Here is a 21,963-nt window from a genome sequence, read left to right as displayed (position 1 = left end):
AACAATCAAAGGTCATTCAAGAGATCTACAACCACATGTCGATGAAGAGACATACAATCAGAGATCGTTCAAGACATCTACAACTATAGGTCATTGAAGAGACCTACAATCAGAGATCGTTCAAAAGATCCACAACCACATGTCGCTGAAGAGACCTACAATCACAGATCATTCAAGAGATCTATAACTACATGTCGTTCAAGAGACCTACAATTCAAGATCGTTCAAGAGATCTACAACTACATGTCGCTGAAGAGACCTACAACCATAGATCGTTCAAGAGATCTACAACTACATGTCATTCAAAAGACCTACAATCCAAAATTGTTCAAGAGATCTATAACCACAGGTCGCTGAAAAAACCTACAATCACAGATCGTTCAAGAGATCTATAACTATAGATCGTTCAAGAGACTTACAATCCAAGGTCGTTCAAGAGATCTACAATCACAGGTTTAGAGTTGATAAACTTCGCATTTTTTTAGAATATGTAAAAAGAGCATAACCATATTTGCACTATTAATATTAATTACTAAATTTGTATTTTTATAAATTAAATATGCATTCATAGATGTAACTTTTAATTTTTATTATTAAAAGTATTTTTATTTTTTATTTTTTAGGTAAGTTTACTTTGGTTGGATTTGGAATTTGATGTTTGAATCCAAACTCAAACAATCCAAACCCAACTAAATTAACAACACGATGGATCATGTTTGGATTGAGCATTTTTAAATAAAAACCTAATGACTCAGCCGGGCTCAGCCCATTAACAAGTTTAATCAAAGCTAATACACATCAATGAACACAACCTGATATCAGAGCTTTATTCTTTGGACTACTTTGCTTAGTTTTGGGCCATTAGAAATAAACTTCAAACACTAAATTGTAGGCTTATGGATAAAATTTTACTATTTAGTAGGTTAAGATAAATCTACACTTAACTATGATTTAATGAAAATGAAAGTTATGAGACAAGGTCATCAGTAAACAATATTTTGGGATAATATACTTCTCAGTATTCTTTCATTAAAATTAAAACATTTCCATAAGGTAAATTTTATGAGTGACTAGAAAATAAAAATTGATGTAAATTTTATACCCAGGTATTGCAGACTCACCCAATAAATGTGTACACTATTTCTAGTAGATTATCTTACTTTTATTGCAAACAACTTTGAAATCTAATCATGTAGGATTTATATAACAGCCATATACCTCGTTAGCTGTCTGAACTTACTACACGAAATTACAAATATTGATCAATTTTAGAGTCTACTTCAATCAGCAGAAGCAGATTGCATAGACTCATTTCACAACCATAATAACACAAGTTTGGAATGAGATTCAAACTTCCACTGATATAATAACATACATACATACATAGCATATCTCAATCAAGAATGATCTGTAATTGTGTACATTATTCCAGAATACTGTAGTAGCAACAACTCTTTAAATAAAAAATGTTCAATGATCCAGCAACAATGCTCGCTGGTAATAATAATAAGTACAGAGATACATGCATCTCTCAATCAAGAGTCATCTTCTTCCATTTCTGCTGAAGATGGCCCTTGATTTTGAATGCATTGCGGAAATTTATAAGGAAACTTAGTCAAAGGCTTACCATCCGATAATCCTTGACATGAAATTCCTAAACTGTGTCCTAATGCTAGAGCTACAGGAACAGCTACTGCATTCCCAATTTGAATGTACCTGAAACATAGATTCCAATTGCCACTCAGATAATAACACAAATGGATTCCAACCCGATTGACATGACTCGATTATACTTTTTGATAAATTTAGATAACATAGCACGGATATAACGGAACAATCCAAATTATCATGTGATACAGTATTAAGTTATTTGAGCTTTTGTTATGATCCGAAAACCTCATATGGGCCTAAGTCAACCCAGGCCTGCTACGATGATTAATCTTGGCCGTAGCTTGACCAAAGTCAGGACTTCAGACACCTTGATTGGCGGAAGGCTGTCTTCGGAGATGTATTTGGAAACAGATGGATCAATAAGCACGTTGGATTCCAAATACACACCCCTCGTTTTCAAAAGTACAGTGGCACGGAAAGATAGGGTCAAAAGACCAATCAAGTGTTGCCACATGTCCAAGGTACAGTATTTTATCTCTAAATAGCAGAGACATTCCATAATCTTATTGCTTCGCTTCTCTTATTTACATTAGTCTAATATGACTTTAGCATCAGAGAGGATTTGCCGGAACTCCAACCCCTTTTCTGACGTTCTTTGTAATCTCAGGTGACCGGAAGATTAACAGAGAAGCATTTATCGAGAATTGCGATAACACCATATATTAAGAAAATAAATACTGACCTCTCTTTGATTGGTCCAAACAGCTTGTAACAATCAGGAAAACCTTGTAACCTTGCAATTTCACGGATTGTGAGGACTCGATCTTGTAAAGGATGTATGAAAGCCTACAAAAAGATTCAATTCGACACATTTAATAGTAAGGACACAAATGCAATGCAACAGAAGATGGTAGGTTTAAAATGTGTAATAAAACAAACCTGATTATGAGGTTCTGCCCTTGTCACAACAGTTGCAATAATTTCGTCCCACCATAGACGACCAAATGGCCTACATTATTCAGTTTATAATCTATAAGAATACTAAAAAAAATTTGAGCAATCAAAGAAGAGTTAAATGTAGAAAGCAAAACACTTACTTGGTAGATCTCCCATGAACGAATTTCATGGCATAATCAGGAACCTAAAATCATAATTAACAATTAGATATAAGTTTTGGAAAACCAAAATTAGGAGCGAGTCATATATCAATTATACATACCAAAGGTTTGCCAGATGGAAGCATCTCTCTTTCCACTGATTCATCCCACACTACCCTATTTTTAGGGCCAACCATAACACCTGGTAGATCTCTGAAATTTGCACCCTGAAATAAAAAGAGGACAGAAAAATTAAAAGATAATACAAAGTGTACTAAGCTGTGTCTGTAAAATCATTTTGTAATGCAAATTAGTAAGAACCTTCTTCTTGGGAATGCGGCAAACTCGTTGATAATCATCATCATTCAACTTCAAAGGTCGATGATCATACAACATTTGATGAATTGGTGTAGTTTTAGAAGCACTCCCGTTACCTACAACATCTATATAACAAAATAATTTAATCATCTACACTATAACATTGTAGACTGAGTAGATAAAGATACTAAGCATTGCAAGGTAAGAGCTGTAAAATCTCCAATATGAACAGTCCTAGAGGCAAGGAAAATGTGTATTTAATTTAGGATAAATATCTGCTTAGCTATATTAACACCGATAAGATGTGAAGAAAGTGAAACCTAAACTGTGTTTTTTCTCTAGAGATTAGCTATTATTCTGTTAGTTGTTTTTGGGGAATACCCGCCTTGTTGGGGATTTCCAGGGGCTGTCCATGTGGGTGTTCTTTCCTTATTTTCAGTGAAGGTAGGGGAGACAATACTGTAGCTTGACTTAAGTTCTTATCTTTGTTTCTGAGTTTGCTGTTGAGTTCTTATCATTTGGTCCGACCTGCCGAATGCCCAGAACAGGCGACGACATGGACCCTCAGGTCCAAGAATGGATCGATGCTTTGGAGATCAGGTTTGCCAGAGTTGATGAAAAGTCTGTCAATGTGGAGAGGCAACTTTCAGCAATGGGAAATCAAGGATAACGCTTAACCCATAATGTTACTGCCTTACAAACTTCGCTGGATGAGTTGAGATTTCGATTCACGAGTCGAATCATTCGACAACTATGATAGTGAGTGACCGGGATCCGATTTTCTAGAGCAAATTTTGGTCTGAACTTTTTAAACTTCAGGGGACTCAATTGATCTCTATGTCGAGGCTTATTTGTGTTGTTTTCCAATGGAACAACCTAATTCGTGGGTGCATTGGCTGCCATGGGCAGAATTTGGTTTAACGGTACTTTTCAAGTATCATCGGGTATGACACAGATCGCCAAAAGGTCCTACACCAATTGCAATATAATTTGGGAAAGGCACAGCAACAAATGAAATTGCAAGTTGATAAGGATAGAAAAGATGTGAATTTTGACATGGGTGATTGGATTTACTTGAAATTGAGGCCTTACAATCAGCAATCGGTTGCAAGGAGGGTTAATCAGAAGCTAGCAGCCCGTTTTTATGGCCCTTTTCAAATTCAATGCCGTATCTACCCTGTTGCTTAAGAGCTAAAATTGCCTCAAGACGCCAAGGTGCATCCAGTTTTTCATGTTTCCATGCTTAAGAAGGCGAACCACCCAATCCAAGTTGATCCAACTCTTCCAGAGGGCTTTGAGCTTCCACAAGATGATTGTCACCAGCGACAACAAGGGTTAGGCACTCAATGGCTAGTTCAGTGGCAGGGCAAATCTATTGATGAAGCTACGTGAGAGGATGAGATCACTATGCGTTCACAGTTCGGGCAACAATGTTTGAGATAAGGAGGGACCCAATGTTTTAAGGGTCTATACCAGAAAGAAGAAAGGCATGCATGGTGTTGTTTTGTCTGTTTGTTAGTTAAGCTTATGAAATAATGCTTGAGGTGACTTTAGAAATTAGCCATTATTGTGTTAGTTGTTTTTTGGGAATCTCCAACTTGTTGGGGATTTCCAGGGCCTGTCCCTGTGGGTGTTCTTTCCTTAATTTCAGTGAAGGTAGGGGAGACTAACACCATAGCTTGACTTATCAATATTATAGTATTACATATAGTTTCTTTCTCTAAACTTCTTACCTTGGTGTTGAGTTCTTATCAAAGACCAATTAAAGCAAAAAAAAAAAAAAAAAAAAAAAAAAAAGAGCTTACCATCTCTTTTTAGTCGAATATATCTTTGAAACTCTGTTTTAGGAGTTGTTCCATACTTTCTCTCATCTTGAGGCTCATCATTTGCAACCTAGAATGTTAAAGAATGACACTTTTGTTAAGAACTCAAATCTCATAACTTATTTTTACAACTAAACAGAAAATAACCAATAAAAATAAAACGTACTTCTGGGAGATCGGATATGGCATCTCCAAGGGTAAGGGCTTTTTCTAATGGAAAAGAATCATCTTTTCCATAAGCAACGCAAATTTCCTGAATTCAAGTAAAGTTAACATATAAATAGATACAAAAACTAGAATAACTTTCACCATCAGTAATTAAGCATTAGTTGTACCTCAAACTCCTTTGGAATTAGCCCTTTATTAATGACATCATGGGTTGGTAATGGATATTGAGGCAAGCACTGAATATTGAGGCAAGAACATAAATATTAGGATTCATAAAGGATTTATTGTTTGCTAGTTCAAGAGATTTTGGAAACTAGACTTGCCTCCAATGGATGAGAACCCCACAAAAAAACTCTCCTTCGAAATTGTGGCAGCCCGTAAGATCCGGCAGCCATCATCCCTAGTCGGGCTTGATAATTCATAGAAACAAGACGACCAAGGGCGTAACGACCCAAAAGTCCACCAGCAAACTTTAAAATATCAACTACATTCTCCATAAGGACATGCTTTGGTTTTAAATATTCAACAATATTCATGAACACAACCATTTGTTGGTTCTTGGGATCATCCAATGGAGCTTTTGCATTTCTAAATCGATTAAAACCGCTGATTCCCTGGCATGGAGGCCCTCCACATATAAAATCAGCATTGCCCTATGTATGTGAACATGCAATTAGACTTAGAACATGATGAAGAAACACTTTTCAATTTGTGAAAAGAGAAATAGTATTTATCGAGCTTTTTAAGCTATTTTTTGCAATAAGTAATAAAAGACTCACAGGAAGAGGCAAAATGTTTGACTTGAAACCTTTTGTCACAAAATCCTTTAGCTTCTCCTTGCAATCACTAACATATAGAGAACACCAGTAACAAACAACAGTTCAGATCAAGGATAACACAATCTTTTGACGATAAATGCAAAGAAGAATAGTACCTCAAGCCTTTAATTGGCTCCCAAGTATCCTCACTTGGACCGTAACCCATCCAACGCACCTATTTCATCGCAAAAAACACTATTAGAAGAACATAATAATAATTTAAACCAGACACAGAAATCAAGCATCACTGAACCAAGCCATTGACAAATAGCACAGAACCATAACATTCAAGCACCATATTTGTTAAAAGTGCACCTCAGAATGCCATCGGAAGGCACTGTTCCATAGACACCCGCCTAGGCATGTCCTTGGACGCCTTTTCCATAGTTATGACACTCACCTCTGTGATAAACATTGTTGGAATCTAGATATGATCGTGCTTTCCGTTTTTATTGGTTAATTTGAACAAATAACTCCAAAAATTAGGAATTAGTTTGGGAAACTAAAAATTGAACATTGAACTATTGCAACTTTAATACTACAACCGCCTATTCAGAATTGTAATGGATGAAAACAGTATAGCAACTGGATATTTGCTTCAAAGAACAATTGATACTATCAAATTATTAATTGTTAATTGTAACACTTGGAGGTTCAATTCCAAGAGACTCATGTAAAAGCATGCTCAACTTAGCTCCTCAAAATTTAAGATTATATACCTTAAAGTACAATCCGGGTTGCTTAATATTATTAGGATCCCCATAACATACTGCTAGGAGCCTCTCCACTTCAAATATTTCACCGGAAGTTTCAGACTCTTTATCATTGTCTTCATTTTCCCCCTCCTCTTCCTCACTTTCTTCACCATTTTCACTTGCAGAATCAGCGCTCTGTTCGGGATCTTTTTCCGAACCAAACAATGAAAACTTCCTGCAGAGTTTTTCCCATTCCTTTAATAGAAACAGAAAATCTTCTGCAGCCTCATTTCTCACCTAACAATCATTTGAAAACAGAACATTTTATAAATAGAATTGTTTAACCATATGAACATAACACAAATAAAGATAACTATAAATAATACCTCGGTTTCGGGATGATTAATTTTTAAACTTTTGCATGCATTGGGATTTAAGTCAACTGCCCATCTCTGCATCACCAATAACAAGCATACTCAATTTAAGAAACATATATATAATAAGAATAGTATTAGCAAATAAATAGCAATGACAGTAAATGAATACTGGCTAAGTTCATAAAAGTAAAAGCCTAAGCATTTTAAACCTCAATGAGTAGCAAAAAGAAGCACAATTCTTTTGCAATAAATGTGTATCATGCATTTAAAAAAAAATTTACAAATACAAAAACCCAGTAATGCATTTGGTCTGATATCAACTAAGTTTAAAACGAGCATTAGTTCACTTACAGTCACTAATTTTACACCAGACAAAGCAGCACCCATACACAGGCCAGTGGACATGGCACCACAACCGGAATACAGGTCCAACAGATGCATCTCTGACTTTTCGCACGTACGAACTTCTGAAGGCTTATCAGAGGTGGCATTATCAACAGTTTGGTTGTTTGATTCACTGTCACTTGATATAGTAGATGTTGAGGCACTATTGCATCCAAAATCATCTATGGTTACAAAAAAATACCTCAAGTTATTAAGGAATATCAACTCCTATCTTATAACCCAAAATCACAATTTAAATTTCTAAAAGTTGCAATTCGAACAGGCATAATCTCAATGGAAAAAAGAATTACCATTTTTTATTGTTTCAAAAGTCAGATAGGGCAATGTGTATTTCATATCATAGTATAGATCACAAGGCGGGATAGTTTTCTCCTTTTCAGCTAAATCCAACTGCAGCACAAATCAGTTCAATTATGACCAGAAAAAACTCTAAAAAAAAAAAAAAGCAAACATCCAAACAAAAACATAAGAATGAGTGTCATACATTGGGTTTAACTAAGGCAATTTTTACTTTAGAGACAATGGAATCCAAGGGATTGTCATCCTTAATTTCTGAAAGGAAGACTCTTCTGGCCTCAGTTTGATTCACATGGCCCTTAATTTCCTATAAACATTTAATCAGATAGATTTTAGAGAACATTAAACAAATATCACGCAAATTAGCGAAATGTAAGAAAAAAACATCTCACCGTATCTTCAGCTCGATAAAACCATTGAGCTCTAAAATAACGCTCCCTGTCAGTGCCTTCAAATAACTCTACAATTCTAGCTATGTAATCGGGTTGTCCATCTTCAGCCTGCAATCAAATTATCCAAACAACGATTAATTCAAAGCTCCAGTGTCTATAGCAATGGAATACCACAAAAAATAGGGATTTTGAGATTAGAAGAATCAATAATTACTTTGAGATAGGCACTGTCGCCGACGTTGAACAAAGTCCCGTCTATCATTGCTTGTTCGTAATGACATTTCGCTTGTTTAGGTTCTTCTTCACCCGACGTCCTTCAATACACAATTAAAGATTCAGAAATTTTTGTATTAATAAAAAATCTCACATTAATAGAGAGAGAAAGACTCACCCATAGATACTCTTTCCTTTCTTCACCTTCCACTGATAGCGGAGAGGCCACCTCTGGCTGGCTTCGGCTTCCGGAATAGGGTCGCCTACGAATGACAACTCAGAATCGAGCTTAGCTTTCTTGGTCTTTTTAACGCCATCGGAGAATAAGCGGCCATCTCCCTCAGCGGGAATGGAGTCATCTTCCTCCGCGAGAATGGTGTCATCTTCCTCGCTGATGTCGGGTTCAGAATCTGGGTTGCTTCTTTTGGGAGATCTGGCCATCGTTGAGCGGTAGGAAGAGAGATTTTGGGGAAAGAATGGGAAAGAACCAGACTCCAAAAGATGCAGTGGGAGTGAGAATGAGAAGAAATGAAAGAGTGGGACTTTCTCTTATTTATGGAAAAAGAGGAGGGACTTTCAATTTTGGAGTGGGCGGGACTTTCCATTTCCGACATTCATATTTATTTTTCTCCCTCCGCCAAAAAACTTTTGGGTTAGGTTTTCAACAGGCCCATTACCGAACCCAATCAAATAAATAGAAAACTAAATCCATTTTGTGGAAAAATATCATACACAATATATTTTTTTTATGCTTGTTTTCTAAATGAAAAATTTTAGATTATTCAACATAAAAATTTAGTAAGAATGTTAGGAAAATGTTTTATCATTTAAAAAAAATTAAAATATTTTTATGAGATTTTACTCTACTTCATTCCTAAAGTCGTTCTCGGATATAGGTACAAGGAGCGTATGTGCATAGCTCAAATAAGAAAGGGCACAAAAGTAACATTTTACAAAAAAAAAATAGCAATTAAATCTCAAAAGATACTACGATAATGGTCTTGGATCTAGATAATCTCAACATGCATCCACGGTCCAAGAGAGATAAGGGTCTAAAAGTAAACTTTTTATAAAAACATAATACATAAATGTTACTTTTAAAGCATATTGATATACAGTAAAGCCTCTATGAATTAATAATGTTCAGGTTATGGAATTTTATTAATTTAGCTAGTTATTAATTAATCGATAAATTAATAATTAATAATTTTTTTATCTAAAATTAATGAACAAATAAGATTAAATGTGCATTATATAAGTTAATTGAACTTGGAAGTTCATTGTATTTATGTTAAAAATATTAAATGTATCATAGTTAATGAATTATTATATAAATTTATATGGAATGTTGTTTCAAATCATACCAAAAATAGACTTCTTATGAATCTGTCACAACGAATTTAGAGGAAGCAACCACTGAAAACATTCATGAGGGAATGATTGGTCAGCTTGGTTACCGCAATCCAATGAATGTCAATCAAATATTAGATTATCCAGGTAAAAACAATGAATGCTTAAGTTTAGAAGAAATCGTGTCGAGCGTTAAGCAAAATTCAATTGAGAATGAAGTTGATGATGATTCGGTACATTTGAAACCAGTCATAAGAAATGAAGCAATTATAGCATCATCAACTCTTTACAATTTTTTGTTACAATTTGACAAGGATACGTCGGAACTTTTGAATGCACTGAAAATAGTTAGAGATGAAATTCAACTAGATTTAAATTTTAAAAAAAAACAAAATAATATAAATTCATATTTTTGCTAAATTATCCTAAGTATGTATATCTATATATATTTCGCATATGTATTTGAAAAATTATTAATCTATAGAGGTAATAATACAATGTATATTATAAAGGGTTGTTCCAGAAAATTATTATCTTATTAATTTATTAAACTTGATCATTTTTTGAACTAGCCCAAGTCGGGTTCAAAATAAATTATTATTTTAAAGAGTTTATTAATTTATCAAGTATTAATTTATATAGGTTTTACTCTATAATGATTTTGCATTTAGAAATGTCCATAGATAATGTTTCGTATCAGTAACTGGGTACTTAAAACAAAATGAAATGTTTTTTCCATATGAAATTGAATGTTTTTATTAAATCTTTTGCTAAGCGTAATAAAATGTGTCATTTTTAAGAATTTTTTTCTTATAGCATTATCTGGCCTCCGACCTATCAGGGTGGGCCCTGGACATAGTCCAAGAGTGCGGCGGCCTAGGGCTCAATGCCAAAAAGGGTCCAAACTTTTTTAACTCAGAACCTTAATAATCAGAGCCTTTTTCCATGGTTGCGATAGTTGTTCTGCAAAATCCTTCGTCATAGAGATTTTTGGTCTTAAACGGTTATTATCCACAAAACCGACTGAAATTAGTCTCAACGCCTGCAGATCCCAAGGAATATATTCTTCAGGCATATCCATAACCTCATCTGTTCCGATCAGACGGAAAGCGCGGGGAGCCACCACGGTCCGGAGGATCAGGCAGTCAGGAGGGGGATGGGAAGAAGAAGCGTCTTGAAAAGACATCAGGAAAGCCTAGCAGAGCGAACCAGATCTGGAGAAAGAAGGAGACGCAGTGCCGCTCAGGTTTCTACTCGCATCAAAACCTCAAACTTTCGAGTAAAAAGATTAGAAATTTAATTAATATAATCGATGTATTGCTGATTCTCAGAAATAAGAATCACATGAAATAAACATGGATCAATTCCTATATCAGTCAGGAGAAAAGGCGATTCAAGCAAAAGGAAGAAAATCGCAAAAAAAAAGTATGGAAAAGATGAGGTTTCATTCATTTTGTCAGTGTTCGTTTTATTAATTCAATAAAAAAATTTACCTTTTTTAGTTTGGAAAATTCCACTTTAGTCTCTATTTTACTTTTTAATTTTTATTTTGTCCATATATTTATTTATTTTACTTTTTATCCTTTAATTAATTTTAGCGTTTGATCCTTGTATTATATATTTTTAGTTTATTTTTGTTTTGATCCTTTTACTTATCTATTTACACATTTTTTTATCTTTATAGACTGATTTTATTTTTAATCCTTTTACTTATTTATTTTTACCTTTTTACCCTGAAAAATAGGTTTGATCAATTTTTTTTTCTTTTATCATATTATTCAATTTTATTATTTATTTTTAGTTATTTTAAGATGATTATTTTTTAAAATATAATGTTTATACATTTTCTTTGATTAATTTTATTTTTATTTTCTCTGTTTCGTGATCTTTTGATTTTAATGTTTGAAGTAATTGATTTTAATTTTTATTAATGCATGCACATGTATAGGCACATGTATGTATAAAAAATTGTTGTTAAAAACAATCCAAGGTTTTATATTGTAGATAAGAAAACTCATGATGGAATTTATCATTCATTGAAATACTATGTAAGGCTTGTTGTTGATTTTAATTGTACTACTGGAACTCGAAAAGTGTAGATTGCTTCTGTAACTTTTATAATTGTTGTTAGAGTTTTGATAGTCACGAGTTGTATTATCTTCATATGGAATCAATAAAGTTCATATTTTTGTTTATTTTTGGATTGATAAAGCTTAAAATGCAGACAAAACTTCACGACATATTTTTTCAAGAGACTCAGTAAGGATTTCTGAACTCAAGTAGGAAATTAATAATCTCAAACAAAAAGAATTATTTTTTCCATATTAGTATACTCAACTCAAGATTCAATATGATGAATTGATTAATCTTCGTCCAATGCCCAAGTGCACCTATGATCCAGCCTGTAGATGTGGTGCTTTCAGCATCTTAGAGATCAACAGGATGCAGATCAAGTGATCACTTTTCCACAAGGTTTAAATGATCAATTTGCTACAATATGTTCTCAAATTTTATTTATTGAGGCATTGTGTTGGGGGCAACACTGATGTTGGAGCGAAAGGAAGTGCGGAACTGGAAGATAGTCACGCGCAGCGTCAGATACATCACGCTCCGCGTGGATCCCTTGCTGGAATGGGGAAAGGATCGGACTTGTGTGATCAAGAACAAAGAGTCACACACACGGAGCATGAGTCAAAAGACGCGTAGCGTGGGGAGCTGTCGGGAGAGAGGAAGATTGCCCAGAGTCGTGGGCAGAGGCAAAACATCACTCACGCGGAGCATGAGCTCAAAGACGCAGAGTGTGGGTAAAAAGGAGAAGACTTCTCTGCCAAGTTCAGGAGCTGGAAAAAGACTGAAGATTTATCAATTTATTGTTCACTTGTGAGGGAAACCCTAGCCTAACATTTTGGTCTTTTACTCCCATTTAGTGATAGGTATAAATACTTCCTATTTTGTAATGAATGAACTTTTTGATGAATATGAATTTTATTAGCCTACATTGTTGAGAGCTCTCTATTTAGGAACTTCTCCCTTCAAGTTAAGCTTGAAAAGATAGCATTCTTTGTGGATTTAAGATTAAAACCATCAGTTCGACTTCAATCTGTAACACATTGTCATCACTTAATCGAGTATTTGTCGTTACAATCCAACATGAAAGAAAATTAATTCAGGGGACTAAAATCACTAATGCAACTAAAATCCCTTTTGCTGGTTTTGCTTTCAATGGCCAATTTTAATCTCAAAATTATAATAAGCAGGGGCGGAGCCAGAGGGGGCGGGGAGGATCAGCCGACGCTCCGGCCCACAGGAACACCCTTGAAAGGGGTGGTTTCAGTAGCTCCGCCCCTAAGCTGCCATGGCTGGGAGCCCCTCCAGTCATGGCAGCTCTTCCTTCAACGAGGAAGAAGATGGGGGCTCAGCCCCCATCTGATCTATTTTATTTTTTTTAACTGCCCTAACTTAAAATGATGTAGTTTTACTTTAATACAAAAATGACGTCGTTTTATGTCAAGGCATTTTAATAGAGCAAATTCACCTGCTCATTAAGGTGCATGTGAAAATTCCTGTTTAATAGAAAGTGTACAGTGAAGTAGCCTTACAATCCTCAAAGATACAGTCCATTCCGTCAAGCCCAAAAGGCATTTTAATAAAAAAAAAACATCAAGGGATATTCATTACATTCCCCAAAGATCTATGACAAATAGTAAGAAGGGCTTTTTACATAAAAACTGAAACATGATTTTTTTTTTATAATTTCTGCAAATACAGCTCACTTTGATTTTTCTTAATCAATTCATAAATCTAATAATAAAAAAGAAGACATTGTTAAAGAATTAGCAATGCATTGATAAAAAAAATATAAGTAAAAATAAAAAGATAGCAAAATATTAATAATTTTTAAAAAATTATTTAATTTTTTTTGCTCCCAACACACTAAAATGGCAAAATTTTAGTAAGTTGGAGGTAAAAAATAATAATTTCCCTTCCCTAACGAATTTAAAAAATTGTATTAACCTAACTGGAATTGAAAAATGATGAAGAGAAAGAGATATTTCGTATATATGAAATAGAGAGGATTACAGTATTTATAGTCAAACAATTACAATTATGCATAAAGACACTAATACCCTTATCTATATGACACTAATATAGACAATGATATAACATCTGTCTATATGACACTCATATAGACAATGGTCTGTCTATATGACACTAATATAGACGATGGTCAATATATTCTAACAGCCTCCCCTCAAGTTGAGATACTCTGAATTTCAACTTGCACAACCATAATCTGCATAAGTGTACAACTGCATCTTATGCAAAGCTGTGGCCATCTGAGGTCCTGTCAAAGGCTTTGTCAGTAAATCAACAATTTGTTGAGAAGAACTCACATAAGGAGTGCTAATAAACTCTGATTCCATATGCTGTCTGACTATATGACAATCTATTTCAACATGTTTCATTTGCTCATGAAATACAGGATTAGCCGCTATGTGAATGGCTGCTTGGTTATCACAATATAAGGGAATCGGCAATTGTGGTTGATACCTGAATTCAGATAATAAGTATGACAACCATTTAAGTTCGCAAGATGTTGTGGACATAGCCATGTACTCTGCTTCAGCAGAACTTTTGCTGACTGTTCCTTGCTTTTTGGACTTCCAAGAAACCAAATTTTTCCCTATAAAAACACAATATCCTGTTACTGACTTACGTGTGATTTTGCACCTTCCCCAATCTGAATCACAGTATGCCTCCATGTTTCGCAAATCAGCTGCCACACCATAGAACAAACCAACATTAATTGAATTCTTCAAATATTTCACCACATGTATTGCTGTCTCTATATGTATTACTGTTGGATTGCTCATATACTGACTCAATTGTTGTGTAGCAAAGGAAATATCAGGCCTTGTGAATCCAAGGTAAAGCAACCTGCCAACCATTCTTCTATATCTCTCTGGTTCAGTGTATAGTGGAGAACCTTCATCATCAATTTTAACACCTGATGCAAAAGGACTAGTTACACTATGAGCTTCTGTCAATCCAGCATCCTTTATCAAATCCCTGATATACTTTGATTGAGAAATAAGCAAACCTTTGTCTGATCTTGCTAGTTCTATTCCCAAAAAATACTTGGCTTCTCCCATATCTTTGATAGTGAATGACTCATCCAAAGCTCTTTTAGTTTCTGCAATCAATTCCATTGATGTACCAGTTATAAGTACATCATCAACATATACGATTAATGCAAGGAAGTGGCCATCTGTTGTTCTTTTAGTAAATAGACAATAATCATGTATGGATTTCACATATCCCAATTGAATCAACTTGTTTGTGAAAGCTTTATTCCATTGCCTTCCAGCCTGCTTAAGTCCATATAAGGACTTTTCCAGTTTGCAAACCATGCCCTGACTATCATATCCTGCTGGTGCTTCCATGTATAATTCCTCCTCAATTGATCCATGCAAGTAAGCATTATTAATGTCTATCTGCTGGATTGGCCAATTGTTGGCCCTAGCCACTGCAAGAAAAACTCTCACTGTGGTTACTTTAGTAACAGGAGAGTAACTGTCATGATAATCCACTCCATATGTTTGGTTATAACCACGAGCCACAAGTCTGGCTTTATACCTAGAAACAGTTCCATCAGGAGCATATTTCACTTTGAAAATCCATCTGGAAGTGATAGTTGTCTTTCCTGAAGGTAGATGCACTAGCTTCCAAGTTTTGTTCCTTTCCAAGGCTTCAATTTCTTCAGACATAGCTTTCTCCCATTTAGGATTCCCTTTGGTTTCATTATAATTCTTTGGCTCATATTCTTTATTTAATTATGCCATATAAGCTGTATGCTTTTGACTGTACAAAAGGGAACTGCTTCCTTCATGAGAAATCTGATTAATCACGAAATCTCTCATCCATCCTTCTTTGGTATGCTGTCGATGAGGTCTGTTGGCAGCAATTGAAGGTAACAAGGGTGCAGGAGCATCAACTATTGTCTCTACAGGCAAAGTTGAAGTTGAATCACCAATAAGAGATGTGTCTGTCAAATGATTATCTGTAGTAAGGACTTCAACTTCTTCATCATTCGATGGAATTGACCTGAAAATGTTATTAAAATCCTCATTGCCATTATGAGAATTAGCAACTTCCTGCAAATTGTGTTGGTTAGTTGCATAAGGAAAAACATTTTCAAGAAATTTGACATCTCTTTAGGTACACAATTGCTGTGTAATTGTATTGTACATTTTCCACCCCTTTTGTCCAGCCGAATAACCCAGATATATACTCAGATTCGATCTGTCGTCAAACTTTCCCCTCTTAGGATTGACATTTAAAACATACCCTACACATCCAAAAATTCTCAAATCTGTGTAATTTGGTACCTTATTATACAACACTTCATACGGGGTCTTCCATTTCAACACTTTAGTAGGAGACATATTTAACAGCACTGTGGTATGAAGCATTGCTTCTCCCCAGAACCTGATAGGCAGTGAACCTTCCTTCAATAATGCCCTTGCAACATTTGTCAAACTCCTGTGTCTGCGCTCCACAACTCCATTTTGCTGCGGAGTGTAAACACAAGTTTTCTGATGTTCTATTCCATATTTCTGAAGAATTGATTGAGTGTTAGTTCCAATAAATTCTGTCCCATTATCCGTTCTTATACATTTCACCTCCATTTAAAATTGTGTTTTGACCAGGATTAAGAAATTTTCTAACAAACTGGCTACTTGATCCTTATGTTTGAATAGAATAGTCCAGGTGACTCTGCTAAAGTCATCAACAATTCTCAACATGTATCGATCTCCACTCAAAGAAGTCTTCTTATAAGGACCCCAACAATCTAAATGTAGCAAATAAAAAACTTTTATTGATTGAATAGAGCTATTACAAAAAGGTTGTCTGACTTGCTTAGCTCTTAAACAAACATCACACTGACTAAATTGCTGAGAGTTAGGAAACTGAAAAACATATGACAATTTATCTGAAGCCATATGACCAAGTCTTCTATGCCACAAGAACACATCAGAACAATCTTCTTTAGTAGATAAAACTGTAAACTTATTGCTAAGCATACTATTCGGACTAGACAAATTCATTATTACATCTTTATTGAAGGATTCAGAATTCAAGTAGTATAAACCATTCTTTATTCTGCCCACTGCGATGATTTCCTCACATTTCAGGTCCTGCAAAACACAATATTCAGCCCAAAATTTCACTGTAATGTGTTGATCTTTCAACAATCTACCAACTGACATCAAATTTTGCTTAAAATTGGGAACATATAGAACATTATACAATTGCAAATTCTTCTGAAATAACACCTCTCCCCTGAAACTGACTAAATGTACTTCTCCTGTTGGTAGAAAAATCCTTTTTGTGTTTGTCAACTTGGTAACATTAGTCATTATTCCTAAATTTGAGGTCATATGTGTAGTAGCACCTGAATCTATTATCCATTCAGCATATATTTCAGGATTTCGAACTGAATTATTACCTGCACAAGCACCAGCAAAACCAGCGAATGCAGAAAATTCCTGGTCTGATTGTTTTCCTTTGATAGCTCTCTGAACCTCCCTTTGCATTACCTCCAATTTTTGCAACATTTCCTGCATCGAATCTTTCCTGCATGCCTCACTATCATCAAAATCACAGTTAGATAAAGGAGTTTCGAGTTCAGAAGATGGTTCTTGTGTCATATTTGCTTGGTGTTTGGCTGGTCCAGTTATCCTCTTTCCTTTGAACCAATCTGGATATCCTTTAATCCTGAAACAATCTTGACGCTCATGTCCTTCTTTTCTGCAATAAGTACAAACCTTATCCGATTTGTTTTTAGTCTGATAACCGCTTTTTCCACTATTATAACCAGTGTTATATCCTTGTTTTCTACCACCAGCAGACATATTAACAAACTCCACAACATTGTTATTTGTGCTTCCACTTCTTTGTTTCTCAATTCGTGAAAGAATTGAAAATGCCTTATTAACAGGAGGTAATGGTTCCATGATCAAGATTTGATCTCTAACATGATCAAACTCAGCATTTAATCCAGACAAAAATTGCATCAATTGTTCATCCTCAATCTCTGTTTGAGCAAGTTTCCTTGACTCTCCACAAGTGCAATTTTCAATAGGCTTCAATATTGCATATTCATCCCACATCATTTTCATCTTATTGAAAAATCTACTAAAGACATACCTCCTTGAGTCGAACTACAAATCTCCTTGCGAAGTTGAAAGATAAGAGGACCATTACTTTCTCCATACCTTTGCTCTATCTCCTTCCACAATCCTTGAGCAGATTTTGCATGAATGAAGACTGCAGCCAATTCTTTAGTGAGAGAATTCAAGATCCAAGAGAAAACCAGATCATCCGTTTCTTTCCACTTCAAATGAGCATCTGAGGTTCGATCTGCTGGTTCATCGTTCTTCATGATGAAATTTGTCTTGCGTTTTGCACAAATGGCAAGCAACAATGCTCTCTTCCACAGATTATAATTCTTTCCATCAAGAATTATATTAACGATCATCAAACCAGGATTGTCACTGCTCTGGTTGTTTGATGAATTACCCGATGTATTCATCGTCGATTCTGGATTAGAATAGTACGATTTGAATCGTGATTAAAATCTTGATCTGAGTTGCGGTCGAAATTGCGATTAGAATTGTCACGATCTGAATTGCGATCGGAATTGCTTAATTCAGAATCACGATCAGAATTTCTTGATTCAGAATCGCTTGATTCTGATTCAACTTCTTCAAAACTTGAATTCACTATATCAGCGTACGATCTGTACTGTTGTTTCTTTCTTCTCATTCTCCGATCATCTCAATTTCCAGTCGCCGGAATCTGGAATCCACCACCCTGCTCTGATACCATATTAACCTAACTGGAATTGAAAAATGATGAAGAGAAAGAGATATTTCGTATATATGAAATAGAGAGGATTACAGTATTTATAGTCAAACAATTACAATTATGCATAAAGACACTAATACCCTTATCTATATGACACTAATATAGACAATGATATAACCTCTGTCTATATGACACTCATATAGACAATGGTCTGTCTATATGACACTAATATAGACGATGGTCAATATATTCTAACAAATTGACTCCCAACTCTATATAAATAGCTCGGCCACGGACCAAAAAGCTAAAATCAGCCCCTCCAATGACTCCGCCACTGATAATAAGTTTGCTAGTAATCTCATTTCTGCAAGCAATTTAATGGCATCTAATAATATCTCTCTTATAGTGACTTGTAAAACTTGTGTTATACATGATCATATAAGATTAGTTTTGCTAAAGAGAAAGAAGGACTTTCTCTAATCAACAAGAACAATGTGATATTTGTTAAAAGTCAAATCAGAAAAAAAGTTACCTTATACTTTTAAGTGTTAATTCAGCTATAAATTGTTTTCATTTAGTATCTGTAGACATTTGGGTCTAATTAAAGAACCTCAGCATGGTTTCTTTGTGTTTCACTGATGAAATCCAAGGCAAAAGCAAGTTGTCAGTGTCATGGAACTTTTAACTAAAAGTTCAAGCTGATAGTTAAGGCCCAATCATACTTGAACCCTCTATCATTTGGTCTGAAAGTCTCTGATACCATGTCATGAAACCGTTTTAACTAAAAGCTCCATAGATCTTATATTAATCTTTGACATCAGGATTCGAACCCTCAACCATGGTTTCTCATTGATACTATGTTAAACAACCATTTGAATCAAAAATTTAAGTTGATAGTTAAGTCCAACGAATAGCTTTTATTATAATCTCAGACTAGTTACAAAAATATATATAAATAAGGGAATTACAATAAAATTTAGCTCAAAAAAGAAATCACAAACTAGTTTTGAGCAGTACAATCTTTCCTAATTTCACCTTGATTACCAGTCAAGACTCCAACTCTTCCAAGCTTAGTAATAGCAGAAGCAAAAGCATTTTGAAAAGCAACATTGTTAGAAGCAAAAAGATCAACAGTTGGTTTAGATCTTGAATCAGTAAACAAGATTTGATCAGAAGTGAACAATCCTTTTCCTTGTTTAAGGTTTTTAAAATAAGCATTGTCAAATGTTTGAGGAGTTGTTGGGTCCATGTTAATGGCTATTCTTGGATCTACTCTTAATGGGCACATTTGCCTCAACTGTAATGCATATTGCAGATTCAATGTTGGGTCTATTCTTGTTCCTTTGCTGAAATTGTAGATCCTTTTTGAGAATCTGCTGCAGTGTGAAAATCCTAATGTATGTGCACCTGTATACGTGTACATTTTCATTTAGTCATTCACCATTAGATATGTACTCGTTAAAAAAAAAAAGCTGAAATTAATAAATACCTGATAAGGCAACCATGTCAGTTTGAGATAGACCATGTGAAGAAAATATATTGTTGAGCTGGTCTAAATTAAAATTAGGAGAAGGAAGTTTGTGCTGAACACTTGCTTTTGTAGATATTCTTCCATCACGTCTTCCCAATTCCACTTTGTAAAATGCTCCTCCTGCCTGCATTCATAAGCGGTCGCGAAATCAGAGCCAAAAACTCGGGGTTTAATGGACAAAAATTTAGTAAGAAAACACATTTTTTTTGGGATTAAGATCGACGGAAGAATCTGTCACTAAATTCCATCTGTAACTGCAAGTTCCAAATATAAAGAAATCAGCGACAGAATATTGATGTTTACTACAGAATTTTACGTTTGTAAAAATAAATTTTTTTGTTATTTTCTCATAGAGTCAGGGGTGGACGCAATGTAGTTCCACCCCTGGAGATATGTACTTAATTAAGAAAAGGTAAAAATAAAATACCAAATTAACGACGTCTCTAGTAGCGAGAGCAAAAATATCAGCACATGAAACTTTGTTTTTGCATTGTGGAATACTATCTACGGCGGGTTTAATGGACAAAAATTTAGCAAGTAAACACACTTTTTTGGGATTAAGAAACGACTGAAGAATCTGTCACTAAATTCCATTGGTAACCGCGGAAATATTCAAATTCTGTAAATAAAGAAATCATCATGGAATATTTATGTTTACTGACAGAATTTACGTCAGTAAAAATATATTTTTTTGTTATTTTAGGGGGTCGACGGATCTTCTGTGATTCCTTGTAGTTTCGCTCCTAGAAATATGTACTTAATTAAGAAAAGGTAAATATAAAATACCAAGTTAACGACGTCTCTAGTGGCGAGAGCAAGAATATCAGCACATGAAACTTTGTTCCTACATTGTGGAACACTATCTACGGCGGCCTTTGCCTTTATCACTGTATCAAATCCGTCTCCGGCCAGCGACAAGTTATCCGGATGATCTTTCTCCGCATTGCTGTTTGACGTTGCTAGTAACACCGATGCGTCACATCCCTGATTATCAATTAATTCTAACTCATCATTACATGATAATATCATTTATTAACGCTAAAAAAACGTTAAATATTTTCTTGATTTTATAATATGACATATAAATGGAGTGACTCGAAAAGTTAGAAAAGAATAAAAACGAACCCGAACAAAGCAATCGTGGAAGAAGAGACGAAGCGTTGCGGGAACCGTAACAAAAGTTTGCTGGAACTTCTTCTGGACAGCTGAGCGAACTATTGATTCCACATTTGGACATGTTTTGCTGTAAAAATTCTGGCTAAGTTGAGCAGAAACAGCAGGTTCAAGAACAAGAAGAACTAGAAGAACTGTAATCACAGAACATCTATGGCTTTCCATCATTCTAATTTTATTATTAATTAATTAATTAATTAATTTTATAGAAGCTTGCATTTGTTATTATGTGACATGTCTATTTATATATGAATCAAGATAAAAGAATATTTGGTTACACTCTGGCAAATACACTTGTACAAGATAATTAATTAATGATTAGGAAGTGACACTTGGTCCAATATCCATGCATGTTTCTATATTATATTATTATAATTATTGTTACCATGTTCTTGCAATTTTAATTTATTTATTTAACTTGTAGACATTATAGATGCCACTGGAATTAAGTATATATATATATATATATATATATATATATATATATATATATATATATATATATATATTCATAATTAAGCCCAATTATGTTAGGATAAATGACTAATTATAAAAGTGTGATGTTCCAAAATTGAACTTATAAAATAATTACAAGGACTAAATTATTGAGATTAGTTTCAATTGCACTGATTAATTCTAACTGTATATATTAAAAATTTGATACAGAAAAGTTGTACTTTGATAATTAATTTGTAGTATTCTTCTGGTGGAAGGCAAAGCTGAGTTGTGTAAATAAGAAGCAGTTGAGATTTGAGAAGAAAAAATAATGAAAGGACATGTTTCACTAGTGAAATAACTTATTATTGGCTAATATAAAACGATCA

The 21,963-nt window shown here is 34.5% G+C and overlaps 2 protein-coding genes across 2 annotated transcripts; both read right to left on the bottom strand.

The window, feature by feature from the left end:
- Nucleotides 1–1,334: 1,334 nt before the first annotated feature.
- LOC136203512 (putative DNA (cytosine-5)-methyltransferase CMT1) lies at nt 1,335–8,757 on the bottom strand. The gene is made up of 20 exons (XM_065994678.1): nt 8,393–8,757; nt 8,216–8,315; nt 8,002–8,109; nt 7,797–7,916; nt 7,603–7,702; nt 7,259–7,473; nt 6,917–6,982; nt 6,555–6,827; nt 5,952–6,010; nt 5,797–5,863; nt 5,341–5,670; nt 5,185–5,253; nt 5,016–5,102; nt 4,832–4,919; nt 3,030–3,151; nt 2,831–2,935; nt 2,709–2,752; nt 2,551–2,620; nt 2,354–2,457; nt 1,335–1,716 (listed from the first exon to the last, which is right to left on the bottom strand). The coding sequence occupies exons 1-20, from the start codon at nt 8,653–8,655 to the stop codon at nt 1,536–1,538; spliced, it is 2,571 nt and encodes an 856-aa protein (XP_065850750.1). The 5' UTR covers nt 8,656–8,757; the 3' UTR covers nt 1,335–1,535.
- A 10,678-nt stretch (nt 8,758–19,435) lies between these two features.
- LOC136203382 (peroxidase 16) lies at nt 19,436–21,307 on the bottom strand. The gene is made up of 4 exons (XM_065994528.1): nt 21,092–21,307; nt 20,753–20,950; nt 19,925–20,090; nt 19,436–19,842 (listed from the first exon to the last, which is right to left on the bottom strand). The coding sequence occupies exons 1-4, from the start codon at nt 21,305–21,307 to the stop codon at nt 19,436–19,438; spliced, it is 987 nt and encodes a 328-aa protein (XP_065850600.1).
- Between the last annotated feature and the right edge of the window lie 656 nt (nt 21,308–21,963).

The sequence above is a fragment of the Euphorbia lathyris genome, chromosome 8 (genome assembly GCF_963576675.1).
Source record: "Euphorbia lathyris chromosome 8, ddEupLath1.1, whole genome shotgun sequence".
Taxonomy (NCBI): Eukaryota; Viridiplantae; Streptophyta; class Magnoliopsida; order Malpighiales; family Euphorbiaceae; genus Euphorbia; species Euphorbia lathyris.
This window is presented reverse-complemented; position numbering and strand designations above follow the sequence as displayed.